We start from the raw sequence: 15,808 nt of genomic DNA, 5'->3' as shown, positions 1-15,808 counted from the left end.
CTCAACAGATATTGACAAGTAATCTAAATTCAAACCATATGCCAAGGTCCAAACGTAATTACGTTGTTGATGTACCTCCATGAAGTCACAGAGGTGTTCCTTGCTTCAACTTGTGCAAACTTCACCAGTCACAGTCCACATTATTCACTATGATGGTTAGATCCTAATAACCTAAATTGCGCGTTCAAAAAGGTCTACCCCTGAAGGATTCTTTTCAGATGAAATATATCCACAAGATAGAAACATTTTGTAAGCAATGTATCTAATCTTATTTAAGTTATCCTGCCAATTCTGGGCTTAAAGGGTGTGAAGACTCAAGCAAAATGAAACGTCTAATGCTGGTAATCTGACCTAGTTTCGAATGAGGTGTAACAGAAGTGTTAGAAACCACCATCGATCCCAGAATATACACACACAGCTTGCTACCTTCGGTAATTAGACACTAGTGTACAGTCAGTACATATAGCTGTGGTAAATACCCCATGTGCAGCACAGTACAAATGATACAGCAATGGACATCTCAGGTCCAGCTAAAGATAACAAGGTATCACGTTTCATTACTGTCTGCATTTTGTAGCGACACGAACAAAACGTCACTTGCAAGCAACAGAAAGTTAACTTTTTCAGATGGCCGCACGCGGTTTGGGGCGAGTCTTCAATGCCTTTAATACAGATTGGTTGTTCCGTCTTTAAATTGACAGCATCGACTAATGTCACATGATCATTACGCATTCCCTAGCAACCATGATTTCATTTCCATGGTAATGGAACACAAACAACATTAATCTTTTCACATTTGACAATTCAATTTGATACATTAATCAAAATATCATGTATGTAATCATGTTCACACCGTCTGTAATTAAATTTCCTATTTCTTATTTTTTTCTTTCATTGATCAACAAGATAACTGTTACCGGTGAAAGCTGGATAGCAATTTTGACAACAACAAAATGTTTAACATGCTTTTCATTGTCTTACAATTTTAGTATCTTTTTTTTCACAGCAGGTGGGCTAACACGTACCACAACTTCACAGCAGGTTGTCTGGAAGTGGTAACTATGTACAAGAAGTGACTTTCACATTTGACAGTGTCAATTAACCTGCAATGTTTATTCGGCACAAAACTCTTTGAAGGGCAATGATTCTTGTTAGCAGCTCAGCTCAAATCAAGTGACACTACCTACTGTACACTTATAAATGCTCAACATGACTACCATATATATATGCAAGACAATCACTGAGCTTGTAATTAAAAAGCTTAACAAGCTTTAAAATCTTAACTTCAAGATTATGAAAACTGGGAAGTTACAGTTGGGATGAATATAGTCCATATCAATGGTGACAATATGGTTCAACATGTTTGAAGTGTGTGATGTCCCTGCATGGGTGAAGCCAAACAGTATCACAGTATCATCTTAGCCTAATATGGTCAAACATATAAATATGGGTGTTTATTTTTTTATGGGTACCAATGCTGTTTAAGGCACCACTTTCCTTGTGTACTAATCCTTTCTCACTACTAAGTTGCAATGAATTATTCATGTGGTAAATATTTATGTGCATTAATATGTCTTTGTTATGGTACCAACACAAAAAAATAAATGTGTTGACAACCATGTTTTTTTTGTAGATTTTTTAATGGTGTCCCATCATTTTTTGCTGTTTATCTGTGACATTTCAACAGTTGTTATTAAATATGCTGTATTTTATCATTACAGGGTAAATTCGTCGATTATTTGTTCGAAGTAAATAAAAACCTAGGTCTCCTTCACGTTATTCGAAATTTCGCTTTATATTGGTTCGTGTTCGTTATGCAGTGAATTGATCACTTTGCAACTTACGACGTAAGTTTTCGTGTCCTTAACACTTACGTAGGGAACATCAGTTTTCCACCATGTATAATTGGAAATAAAAGGCATGTACTACATTGTTTTATCTGCTTAAGAGTTAATGATGACAAACAATACTATAAATGAAAACAATGTTACGGTATTGCTAAAAGTGTCTCGAAAATAAACAGGTGAAACTTTTAGTCTTTCATTTCGTGTCCTAAAAATATTTTACGTTGTTATAAACTTCAGTGATCAGTATTTACTAACACATTGCGTAAAGCTTACTATCGTCTGCTAATTCAATGTCCCGGATGTAGATGAGGGAATTCCCGCTTTTACGTAGACACAAATGGTAGCAGACGAAAACAAATGCTGAAGTTTTATTTCGTGTCCTAACTTTTACGATGTAGCTAATTTTACGTTGTGACAACTTTCTGTGGCAGAAAAATTGGTGAGAATTATTTTTTTGGAGCTTAAACTATGCAAAACATTTAGATCGAGGTTAATACTGAAGTCAAAGTCCCTCACGTAATCGTTTATCTCGGAGGTATCCTAAGGTTACTTTCACAATGTAGTGTTGCTGTTAAATGTGACACTATGGTGTTCGTGTCCTGAACTTACGATGTAAACAAAACTGTTAATTACTGCAAGCGTATATTAAAATGCAACGTTCGAAGCGCGGCTGAGTTGGATAATGTGTAGGATATTTTCCGCGAAGTAGCTTCAAACACATTTTAAGCTGATTAAAACGCTTTGTCGTTCATTATAATTGAATTGATGGAATAATACTGGTAACAACGTAACGTTCGTTGCAGGACACCAAAATGTTGTGTAGGCTAGGCCTAGGTCCGAGCCTATATAACGTTGTTACGATGAGAAACTCTCGTTGATTTTAGGCATCTTTTGTGAAGCGAACAGTATGGAATTTGGTCTGTTTGGTGTTATAGCTCAGTATTCTTTGCCTAAATCTTTTTAATACCTTTATTTTCACTTCATAGACGTATAAGCCTAGCCTAACGTTATTAAGCCCAGTGTTAAGATACACATAGCTATAAGTATAACATTAGGCTATGATTAGGATAGCATAGTTAATAAGTGCCCTGGCAGAAATGAGCAGGTTGAGAAAGGATGAGCTCAACAAACAGGCATCGAGGATCTAACCAGAGAACTGTCTATGACATGGGCTATCATAGGTTCCTCCCCACCCCCCCCCCCCTCCTCACCTTGAAAAATAATAAAAGGCCTAATAAAAATAGTACAACTGTCAAGTGTTGATTATTTGAAGCTGATCTTTTTCAAGTCTATACAGTATTGCTCTACCCCCCCCCCCCATTTTATTTTTTGATCCCCTTGCCCAGGAAGCAATCTCAGTTTTTTGTGATCTTTTTTGATTTTTTTCATGATGTAATAAGGACTTTATTTGATCTGCTACATTTTTTAGCATAGTTAAGTGCCCTGGCAGAAATGAGCAGGTTGAGAAAGTCTATACAGTATTGCTCTACCCCCCCCCATTTTATTTTTTTTATCCCCCAGCTGCCCAGGAAGCAATCCTCTCAGTTTTTTGTGATCTTTTTTGATTTTTTTTATGATGTAATAAGGACTTTATTTGATCTGCTACATTTTTTATTGCATTGCAAGTAGTTTGTGGTGAAATATGCCACTGCCATTTAATCTTCGGGTTCGCCTCGTAAAGCCGGCAGACTGTGGTCATGATGATGTTACTCCCAGCAACTCCAAGACTCATGATGCTCCTCCTAATACTTCTGCAGAAGTCATTGCTGACCCTCAAATGACTAGATATAAGATTGGACCACATCAACGGGGCATCACCATGGAAAAAGAAAAATACTATGCAGTATTTTATGACAACGAGTACTATGTTGGAAAATTTGTTGATTTAGACGGGGATTTCTTTATCTGTAAATTCCTGCACAGGGTGCGAAACGCAAAGAGCATGATAAATGATTGGCCAAAAAGGCCTTACAGTGAGAAAATTCATGGAAAGTATGTTATTCATGGGCCACTTCACATGATTGGAAATGGGCCTTTTGCGATTGTTGGTCAAGCAAAGGTTGATGCTCTGTATAATGAAATGAAAATGAAAGTTCAGCATGAAGTCTAGTAATCAATTTCCCACTTTTTATTCCATGCCAAAGTCCACATGATCTATGCAATGGTGATGATGTGTGTATGTATGTGTGTGATGCATTGCAATGGCATTCAAAAGTAACTTTTACTGAGTTTTGTAATTCTTCATCTTGATGAATCTAAAAATGATTAAGCAGTTGAATGTAGCTGATAATTTAGGTGGGTGGAGGCATAAAGTTATTAATTGGTAGCCATAGGTCAGAAAGTTATTTTGTATGGATTTCTTGTTGGAAAATGCATTAAAAGAAGACTTATTAGTGGCAAGTGTTTTCTTTGCACGATTCCATATTTTCAAATTAATAAAGTTACTGTTTGAGTTATTTACAAGAAAAAAGTAGATCTGTTTGTTGAAACTGCCTCAACATGAATTTAAATTTGAAAATAAAGGACTTACTTTGTTAGTTAATTGAAAGTGAGTGTATTATCATATGACAAAACTGCACTTTTAATTGGCAAGTTTCAAAGTGAAAGTTCATAATTGCATTTTAATATTCTAAAAAAAATTTAAATGTTGGAGTTTAAATGTTATTGAAGAAAGTAAACCGTCCACTCTCAAGCCTTGTTTGATGTCTGTGGAAACTGCATGAAAATGAATTTAAATTTGAAAATAAAGGACAAACTTTGTTAGTTAATTGATAGCGAGTATATTATCGTATGAAAAACTTTGCACTTTACTTGGCAAGTTTAATAGTGAAAGTTCATATTATTACATTTTAATATTCTCAATTGTTTTTTAAAGGTTGGAGTTTAATTGTTTGTTTGTAAGAAGAAAGAAAACCGTCCACTCTCAAGCCTTGTTTGCGTACAATTTTTTGTTAGTGTACTGTACACCTTACTGTACAGTAAATAGGAAGCTATGTAACAATGTATGCAGGTTGATAAAAATTGACCCCCTTCCCCTCCTCCTCCTCATACCCACCTCTCTATTAACCAGTGTACTTAGCTAAGGAAACACTGCAATGGTTTTGATTTCTGTGGGATGGTTCTTCTAGTAAGGAATTAATACAATATACCAAACTTACCTGACTTATGGTCAGCATGACTTCCTTTTCGGATTTCAGTGCAGTATACAGTGTGTTCCAGTTATATTAATTCTGGATATCAAGTTCAGACTTGTATCTAGTTACCATGTAGACACTGCTAATGAATTGTTTCTTGTTACTGCTAGTGATATTTAATATTGTGTTGGATGTTATGCAAATATAAACTTGATCGATGGTAGTTGTTCCATATGTAAGCAGGACACCAAATATTTTGTGTCCCACTTACACGGGGAATCTTGATAGTTGGTCTTATCTGCTGAAAGATTCTTGTAGATGGTTCTATGAAATGGATATATGTAGTGAAAGAACTTCTTTGCAATGTACAAAAGTGTTTTTCATTGAACTGAAGGCTATTGTTTACTCAAAATGAAATAAATATTTATAACGTATGGGGAAAACCACATTATTGCCAATTTCAATTTCGTTATCATCACTAATTTGTTTTTCACATTCAAGCAAGAACTGTCAAGTGCTGATTTATTCAAGCGGTATTCATTGCAAAGTTCAATAGTGATAAAAGTTTCAGAAGTGCAACCTGCTTGTAACTACTAACAGGAATTTCAAGTCACTTTGGTGTCCCACTTACACGTGGAACCATATCCGAAACGTCAAATTTAAAGTTGTGACTGTGCACATAAGGTTGACCTGAACTCAAAAATTGCTTGTAAATTATCAATTGCACATACTGAACTCTAGAATGAGTCACTATTTTATGGCATCAACTTATTTTGAAATTTTGGTATCAATGTCACAAGTTGGTACCCATAAAAAAATAAACACCCATATGTGTGATATCACACAGATCATCTTAGCCTAATATGGTCTACCATGTATGTGTGATGTCACACAGTATCATCTCAGCCTAATATGGTCCACTGGTCATATGAAATGTGTCTAATGTGTGGTGTCCCTTGCATGGGTGGAGCCACACATTATCATCTTAGCCTAATATGGTCCACCATATAAATATGTGTGATATCACACAGTATCATCTTAGCCTAATATGGTCCACCATATAAATATGTGTGATATCACACAGTATCATCTTGGCCTAATATGGTCCACCATATAAATATGTGTGATATCACACAGTATCATCTTGGCCTAATATGGTCTACCAAATAAATATGTGGGATATTACAAAGTATCATCTTGGCCTTACATGGTCCCTCATGTATGTAAATGTGTGATGTCCCTGCATGGGTGGAACAAAACAGTATCATCTTAGCTTAATATGGTCCACCATTTAAATATTTGTGATGTCACTGCGACATCTCGGCCTAATATGGTCCACCACATGAAATATGTGACATCCCAGCATCAGTCGAGCCATTCAGTATAATTATGACCTCACTTTCTCCTTTTCTACTGAACAGAGAAGGGCCTTGTACAAAGTTGCAAGCAATCTTCTACTGACTGTATTTTTATGAATTTGTTTTCATTGCATGTTTTTTTTTTCTCTGATAAATTTGACTCTGTAAATATTTACTGTACCTTAGACGTCTCGAAGACCTCCTCTAAATGGATAATGTTCGGATGATTCACTTTCTTTAAGATTGCAACTTCCCGTTCCAGAAGCACCACTGCCGAGCTGCCAGCCTGAAGGACAGAGAGCAAATACAATTATGTAAAACACGAGAGAAAAGAACTGTTACTAAGAAAAATCTCTCCATTTGAGGAAAAATCCTAGTATAATAGTCTCGTCCTGGAGCTGTCATTTTGTGATGTCATGTGATGTCATTCTGTGATGTCATTCTGTGATGTTTTGTGATGTCATTCTGTGATGTCATGTAAGGATCTGCAAACTTAAAATACTTTTCTCTCTTTACTTTTCAAGGTAGAATAATATCAATAATCTGTGTTGATAGTGAAACCGTTTTACCATTATTAAGTCATGTTAAGAATTTTCATATTTAAGATTCAGCATTTACCAAACCTATATCTCTGTTACAGAAAAATATGCATTGTAATAAATAAAGGTAAAAAATAAAAAAAATAAAAATGGCACATGTGACTTAATGATGACATCATATTTAGACTGGGACCAAGTCTTCAACCTTTCGTGTTATCTAAGAACATGAAACATGTCACATTTCCCATTTGGAATGAAAATTTTGTTTATATAATATTGCTGGTTTATCTTACAGAATATGAAAGGTGAAGGATTGGACAGGCTTGCCAACTGTTCTAAAGGTCTGTCTGTTGAATGTTCCACATAACATTCCTACAAACCACCACATTAAACATTCAAGATTTAATTCCCATAGTGTACATTTAGTACCCGTCTCAAGAAACCAACCATGCAGTGTTTCATTATGTTCAAGGTACAAAACAAACCTGCCATTGTTACACAAATTTGAAATTGGCTTTATTCTATTCTTTTTAATGCTATGAGGCATTATTAAAAATCACATCATAATGCACAATAGGGTCTTTAGTTTGACTAGCCAAATTTTGTTTCAATCGATGAGTTAACAAAATTTTAAAAATTTGAAACTTTTTCCTTGTACTGTAGTTTTCAGGTGGTGTACACTGCTACGATACTGTGTCAGGGTTTCCCCTCATATTTATTTATGAGGTGGCCAGTGGCTCTGTTTTAAGCGACCGCCTCGCCAAAAATATTACCAACATCCACGCCACCTCGCTGTTTCAGAGAAGGAATCAAGAATACTTTGGTTGCAATCCAACTTTTTTCAACCCATGCCATCATCTGATATTGAAAAATTGGCAGAGAACATTAATTATAGCAACAAATAACAAGTTCTTCTGCCTATTTAGCATGTAGCATTCTTATCAAATTTATTTTTATGATTGACATTCTAGGATTTGTAATAACATTTTCCGGGCAACCAAGCTCCCAGACCCCCCCCAATGTATCCCCCCCACATTTATGCTCATTCATCCCAGGGAAACCCTGCAGTGTCTGTGTGAAGAAATATTCAGAATGGAATCAAATCAATTAATTACTCCCTCATTTTTATAAACCATGTTTGGGTGAAGAATTCTAGCAGGGTGTGTCTTCAGAGAAGTGCACATACTGTAAGTGTAATTTTATCTTGAGTAATTCCCAGTTGGCTCAATGGAGCCAAACTTTTCAATCAATACATTCTGTTGTAATAACCGATGCATGACAAGGTTTGTTAAACTGGCTTGACAATTGGGTCTCTCTGGAAACAATGAGTAGAGCATGGGTGCCAAGGCCAACCATATTATCTCCTATAAATATTATGTACACACCGCAGACTACAGTACTGTACATACAGTAGTAGGATACACAATGTGTGTGTGCTAATCTGTGGATGACACTTGTCTGAAATTTTCATCTTGAAATGCCATCAATGCCTACAGTAGTTGAAAAGGAACAAATATTTGGGTGAAGTCGCCATTTAGTTCTAAAATCTTTTCCGGCTTTCAGCATTTTCCGACAAAATACATTCAAAATCTGCCAAGCTATATTGGTAATGATATTTTACAAGATTTTCCAACAAAAACCATTCAAAGTCTGCCAAGCTCAGGGTATATAAATCATATTTTACATGGGTGAGTTTTGAAGGCAGATATTACCTTCATTTCCTGTTGATATTAGGCCATAAAATTTCAGAATTTCAGCCACGTGATCAAGAATACAACTACTTTAAAATTCCACATGTTAGAATCATGTTCCCACTTCCACATATTTATATCTGTAAATGTATTGAATTTCATGTATATGTTTTTAACATGTTTTAAAAATGCAAAAACTATATCTTTTCTTGAAAGAACTGTCAGAAGGCGAAATCCATTTGCAATGAGCCAGTAAATGGCCTGAATTTTGAGGACTGGATACATATCATTGTTGTTCATAAACAACAAACATTTGAGACAAGAGCGCAGTTGTTGTTCGATACTTTTTGTAAGTTGCAAGACATTTAAGATATAACTACCATTTAAAGAAAACACTTTCATTTAAGAAACTAAGAAAGTGTCCCAACCCTTCAAAATGCTACACTATGGCTAAAGCAACGTAATCCTAAACCCCCACTTCAACATGGTGAACAAAATAAAATAAAAATTTGTTTCATCGCATTTGCAATCGATCTCAATCGTTCTATTACAAAACGATACGCACAGGTGCCCACAAAACAACGCAACGACTATATCAATGATTTTCCACTTTATTTCAACAAATATTGCCATACCTTTTCCTTATTCACAATTTTAATGGCCCATTTTTTGCCGGTTTCCAGGTGCGTGGCGGTCTTCACCACGCCGAAGCTCCCCGAACCGAGCTTGCTGCCGATGGTGTAGGTCTTCTCGATGGCACTCTCGTCGTCGATTCTGGTGTGCCTAACGACTCTAGACTTGTCCAAGTTCACTGCCTGGGTGTTCCAGGATGACATTTTGGAAGGCATACATACGCTCTCTGTTATCGAAGACTCATCCTCCTTCCGTTGTCTGAATTCAAGACACGGTGAGACGATATGAAGTCATCATAAACAACCTGCGAAAGCAAAAACGAAAGCAAGAAATGTTTGTACAGACCCTGTGACACAGTTCCATGTGAGAATTATTTAAAGGCATTGAAGACTAGCCCCAAACCTCGTGCGGCCATCTGAAAAAGTTAACTCCCTGTTGCTTGCAAGTGACGTTTTGTTTGTGTCGCTACAAAATGCAGACAGTAATGAAACGTGATACCTTGTTATCTTTAGCTGGACCTGAGATGTCCATCGCTGTATCATTTATACACTGTGCTGTGGGTATTGAACGCAGCTGTATGTACTGACTGTATACTAGTGTCTAATTACCGACGGTAGCTGTGTGTGTATTTTCTGGGATCAATGGTGGTGTCTAACACTTCTGTTACACCTCATTCGAAACTAGGTCAGATTACCGGCATTAGACGTTTCTCTTTGCGCGAGTCTTCACACCCTTTATGCATAAATTTGAGTTACTGTAGGTACCCAAAAAATCCAATCAAGAAAAACGAATTTATACCAATATGGTACCCATCATATTTAGCCCATCACAATTCAGTATAAACAAAACCTTCCCATCACTTGATTCACCAGGCATTCCACAACTACCGAACAAAATTCAACAAATGTTTGACAGAATGAGACCAGATTAGTGAAATCCAGCTGCCATGTTCCTGGTTCTGTCCATCACAAGAATGTTGTAAACTCATGTCATCTTGAATTCATTTCAGGAAACATTTTTTCTTTTCTTTTTTTATCAAAAATGTTGCTCTGAGCTAACCACTTCAGGGTTCAAAAGGTCAAGGCAGGCTACGGTTAATTAGCAATGCATCCGCACTCTTCTATGAAAAACTGTTAAAATAAAGACACTCAATGGCAGTCTCTGCTGACAGTAACTGGCAATGGAAACAGAATACCAACTTTCAAAAGTGAAGGCTGCATACCAGCATGTCCCCAATATCTGTCAAGGATATGATGGAGTGTCTTATTATTTTAGATTTCACCCTTCTTTGATGTTCTTTATTATAACAATTCACCCTGTGGATTTAACTTTATTTATGTACAGCGCTCATAAACTACCAAAAATAGAGAGTTATTTCTGAATATATACTGTACAGTAGCTACACTACTGGGACCATGACACACATTTGGTAAATGGGAGATGTGGGGTAGGACGGGTGGGAGTAACACAAAAGGGACAATGACACAGATTTGGTAAATGGGAGATTTGGGGAAGGAGGTGTGGGAGAGGGGGTTCACTGCAAGGACTATGGCACAGACTTGGTATATTGGAGACGTGGGGGAAGGGGGATGGCAGAAATAAGACAAAAGTTCAGTTGTATTGAAATTGCCTACTCATCTCCCATATCATGGCACAATGCCTGCTTGAAAATTTCTGCACTGTGACAATAATTCTGAGGGTGCCTCTGCCCATCCTCCCAACCCTCCTCTCTTCCCCTGCCCCCCACCTCTTCCCCTCCCATTCTGAATTTTGGTACTATACAGTAGGCAACCTTGCACAGTATATGTGTCAGAATAATCTGATCAATTTGATAACATTTGTATCAAGTCTCTTATTTCCTGGGTAGGATTGTTCCATTTATCTATCAGGGGTATTTTACAGCAACAAAGTTGTTTTGTCAAATTGCCCAATTTATTTTGAGACCCTTCGCAGAATCCCTTCCTTGATTGTTTTAATTAACTTTGAATAATTCAATGTTTATAAGAGAGTTTTACTCAGTTACAGTAGTCAGGTGTAATATCAAACAACAAAGAATATTTGTTGCTGTAAAATAACCCCTACAGATAATTGGAACATCCCAATCGGAGACATGATCCTACTGTACGCATTTATCTTTAAAAGATTTTTGATGACCTTTAGAGCAAATGCATAGAGTTGAGTTTATTGCTCAATGCTAACATTATCTAAATTTAGATACCTGTTGAATATTGACCACATACGTTCAATTGAAAAGTCCCAGCGTAACCTACGGTAACAGTGCTTTCCCCTCTGGAACATGAGTGGTTCCTTAATTGTCCATACTGCTAAAAAGATACTCCCCTTATATCCAACCCTCTGTTTTATCGATTTCTCTAACCTATCAGGCCATACACATTATCCACCCCTGTGTTTGATTTACTGGTTAGTGTTTGTTTGAGCAAATGCCATGCTTGTGTCCTATTCAACAGTCAAGATTTTATCTTTTATTGATTCTCACACCAGTTAGCTGCACACTCCTAATGGTGAAAAAACTAACAAACTTAGATACAGTATTGCAACACATACAAATACCAAGGATCTGATGGTACTGTCAACAGCTGCCTCTCAGAACAGTCAATTACTGTAAATACCTGTATACTGTATCGAACGTTATGGCTGATCAATTCAACAGTAGTACGGCTATAATTTAAACTCGCTCGCTCTAAGGCTGTGTCGATACAGGCAATAAAATTATAATAATATCAATAACAATAATCAGGCAGGCAGTTATTTCTACCATGCTTTAAAGCAGCATTTTGCGTCCTTTTCTACGATATCTCTCAACCTCACTGACTCCACTATGCCATAACGACATACATAACTAGCTTATCTATTTAAATCTTACTTCAAATGGTGGCATAAAAGTCGAAAAATTTGCAACTTTCAACTTTGTTTTTCTCCAAGATATTTTCCGTTGGGATCCCAATAAACCTCGCCCATTTAAACACTACGAACGCCATTGACCAATACGTAATACAACACCATGCGTGATTTGTGTACAGTCTATATGGCAGTTGTACCAGGGTGTTCCATAACAACTCCCTGGTTGTACCAACGCAAAGTCTTGAATCTATTTTTAGCAACGGCTCATAACTAAACCTGCATCTCTGATTGGTTGAATTCAAACTAGTGGGTTTGGGGAACTGTATGCGATTAATTTTAAATGTGGTATTTTGTCGCGGATACTTTTCTCATTTTCTGCAATTATCCTAAATTACTCGCCAATTAACAATGTTGGCAGGGAAAAACTTGGCTGATATCTTAGTTTGTTGTTTTGTGATTGATATGTAAAAAACTCGATGGACATGTCAAAAAAGTAGAAAACGGCGACCAAACGCAAAATGCTGCTTTAAGCCACCACGAATATGGAAGAAGCCTGCAAGGGCTTATGGATTACAACTTTCACATCGGGTGGCTTCCAATGCAACATTTTTAACTCAAATTTGGAACCTTTTCCATCAATTTGGATAGTCATTTCTGATGGGGAAACCGTAGATTGCTCTTGGATGGAAAACCCACCTTACTAACCCAGAACCTCAAAATTGCTAAGCGTCATAGCTTCGAATGCCACCGCCTTTATCCGCTTGGTCGATAAAATATCAACAAATTATTCTTTTACATGTAACTTTAGCCGCACGTACAGTAACTGTTTACTTTATATAGCATTCGCAAAAATTGTACAGACTATTTCAGCAATAAAATATCTTTCACATATATTCATGTACAGTAATTAAGGCAACTTACGCCACAAGTCACAGTTAACTACCATTATAATTACTGCAATAATTGAAGAAATTTTCCTGCAGATTTTGAGTTGATTTGCTTCACGTGGTAGCTAAATAACAATATGGTTAAATGGGCTTCTTATTGGTTCATTTTAATTTAAAAAGATATATAAATAGGCTATTGTTTTTCAACTTTACTTGAAAGAACAGACATGATTACTGCCTGGGTAATGGCATGTCATTTAGACTAAATTTATTCTTCAAGGTTGATTTTTTTATTTCTTTCAATTTATTCTTCTGTTTTTTTTTCCTTCAACCTTTCAACTTTCATTAGATGAACAAATTTTGGGTTGCACCTCGGTTTAACTCCAACCTCATTTTGTGTGATATTTCAGTAGCTTTGGTAAGAGTGCAACCAAAATCTGCAGAAAAAATTTTAAAGCAGCATTTTGCTTCCTTTTCTATGATTTTTCTCAACCTCACTGATTCCACAATACCATAACGACATACATAACTAGCTTATCTGTTCAAATCTTACTTCAAATGGTGGTATAAAAGTCGAAAAATTTGCAACTTTCAACTTTGTTTTTCTCCAAGATATTTTCCGTTGGGATCCCAATAAACCTCGCCCATAATATGAATATTTAAACACTACGAACGCCATTGACCAATACGTAATACAACACCATGCGTGATTTGTGTACAGTCTATATGACAGTTGTACCAGGGAGTTCCATAACAACTCCCTGGTTGTACCAACGCAAAGTCTTGAATCTATTTTTAGCAATGGCTCATACCTAAACCTGCATCTCTGATTGGTTGAATTCAAACTAGTGGGTTTGGGGAACTGTATGCGATTAATTTTAAGTGTGGAATTTGTCGTGGACACTTTTCTCATTATCTGCAAATATCCTTAATTACTCACCAATTAACGTTGTTGGAAGGGAAAAACTTGGCTAATATCTTAGTTAGCTGTTTTGTGATTCATATATGTTAAAATCTCGATGGACTTGTCAAAAAAGTAGAAAACGGCGACCAAACGCGAAATGCTGCTTTAATATGAAAAACACAGTCTGCAGCAATTCAAACTAACATTCCAGTCTCAACCAGGTTCACTGACTCCAGACACAACAATTGGCAAATGTCAAAATTCTCTGCATTGCGCATTTAATAATGACAGTTATAACTCTCTCTGGCCTCAAAGTTAAACTTGATCAAATTTTCTCTCTCCTTCTCACTTCGTAATACAAAGAAATAAATTTGGAACAAACATACAAAACACTTTTTTCCTTCCTTTTGTTGTTTCATATCAATCAAGTTTGTGTGAGGTACTTTTAAATTGATCCAGAAATTACAATAATATGCTTTTTCCAACGTTCCACCAATTTTTGAGAACTCTTGTCTTAGATTGGAGCAAACATTTGAAAATACTTGTCACATTCCTTAAAAGGGCTGTTAATTTTCACAAGCAATAAAATGCTGACAGTATTTATTGATGCCCAGAGTAGCCTATAATTTATCACCGCGGTTACTATTTGCATCCATGAGAATTTGTTGTTATTGTGGTAACATGCTGAAACACTCAAGGTGTGTAAAGAATGTACTGTAACTAAACAAAACAAAAAAATAAAGAAATAAAACAAAGATCATATTTTTTGTGCTGAATTCAATTAGCCTTTTTGAACATAAAATGGCACCTTTATGAAAAATTTCAATTTGTAGGTCATCTACCTATAGGAGGTCAGACAGCCCATGTTTTTTTTTGGGCTTTCTGGTTTTTATTCCTTCTCACTATTGGCTATGACAAGGTTACCTGCAGGATAATTAAACAATGGATCAGATGACATGTAGTTTCACAGCTTTAGTTTGCTTTGTTGGTCAAACACCATCTTGGATCTAGTTTCGTATGACAGGGTTATATTACAGTCTCTGATGGAACTGATAAATGACCTGTGATAACCTTAGCTACTAGCTAGGCCAGTACTGGCAAGTTATCTACACAGAAATGGTGTACACAGAAATGGTGTTGCTATGGAAACTCCTTGGTGTAACCTGGTGTTTTGCATAGGACTGCTCATAAAATAACCAACAAGGACTTTCTGTAACATATCTTGCAATTTAGACATGCTGTAGTACATGCACACATCCATACTGTACAGATGCTGTAATGTGCGCTTTACCAAGTGTTACCACCTTAACCTTAACCTTAACAGATGCAAGACAATAGTCTAGCCTAGGGTGGACCTGGCCTACTGTATACTACTGTGCATGAATCAGACCTGTACAGTAACACTCAAAGCTGTTTGTGAAGAAAGAAATCTTGGGTTTACTTTGGACTTCAAAGGTCTTCACCCCTGGGAGGGGATTATAAAGTTAAGTCCATCACACACTGACCCTAACCAGCTTTCCCATGGCCAACCCAGTTTTTGATAGTTTTTTAGTGAAAACCCATGCCGATACAACTATTTCCCCAGCACACTGAATGACTATAAACACATACAACTGCTGTTTTCTGTGGAGAATCGGTGATAGTATACAGTAGGTAAGAATTGTATGTATTTATGATTGGTAACGTTTGATGAAACTACAGAGAGTTATTCATGGACCACCGCACACTGTCGACTTCCAGTTGAGAGCGCTAGGTGCTCAACTGTTTCCACTGAAGCCAATTCAACCTAAAACTGGCAATTTCTATATAAGTTATAGACCAAAGCAGACTGCCTGTACCCTCCTTCCCCCCCCCCCATCCCCATCCCTGAAGGTGCAAAATAATGGATAACAAGGTGCGAGTTGAGTCATGTCACCACCAGTTGTTCAGTGTGCAGTCAGCACATAAGCACCA

At 36.7% G+C, this 15,808-nt stretch overlaps 1 protein-coding gene across 1 annotated transcript in view; it reads right to left on the bottom strand.

Annotated features, from left to right (window-relative positions):
- The window catches only part of LOC139969525 (serine/threonine-protein kinase 33-like), a 32,852-nt gene that overhangs the window by 14,257 nt on the left and 2,787 nt on the right, over positions 1 to 15,808 (bottom strand). Inside the window, exons 2-3 of the mRNA XM_071974583.1 lie at positions 9,205 to 9,506; positions 6,521 to 6,625 (exon numbers count right to left, since the gene is read on the bottom strand). Coding sequence (XP_071830684.1) covers positions 6,521 to 6,625; positions 9,205 to 9,417 — 318 coding nt within the window. The 5' untranslated portion in view covers positions 9,418 to 9,506. The remainder of the gene's footprint in view (positions 1 to 6,520; positions 6,626 to 9,204; positions 9,507 to 15,808) is intronic.

This window comes from Apostichopus japonicus, chromosome 1 (assembly GCF_037975245.1).
Source record: "Apostichopus japonicus isolate 1M-3 chromosome 1, ASM3797524v1, whole genome shotgun sequence".
Classification (NCBI taxonomy): domain Eukaryota; kingdom Metazoa; phylum Echinodermata; class Holothuroidea; order Aspidochirotida; family Stichopodidae; genus Apostichopus; species Apostichopus japonicus.
This window is presented reverse-complemented; position numbering and strand designations above follow the sequence as displayed.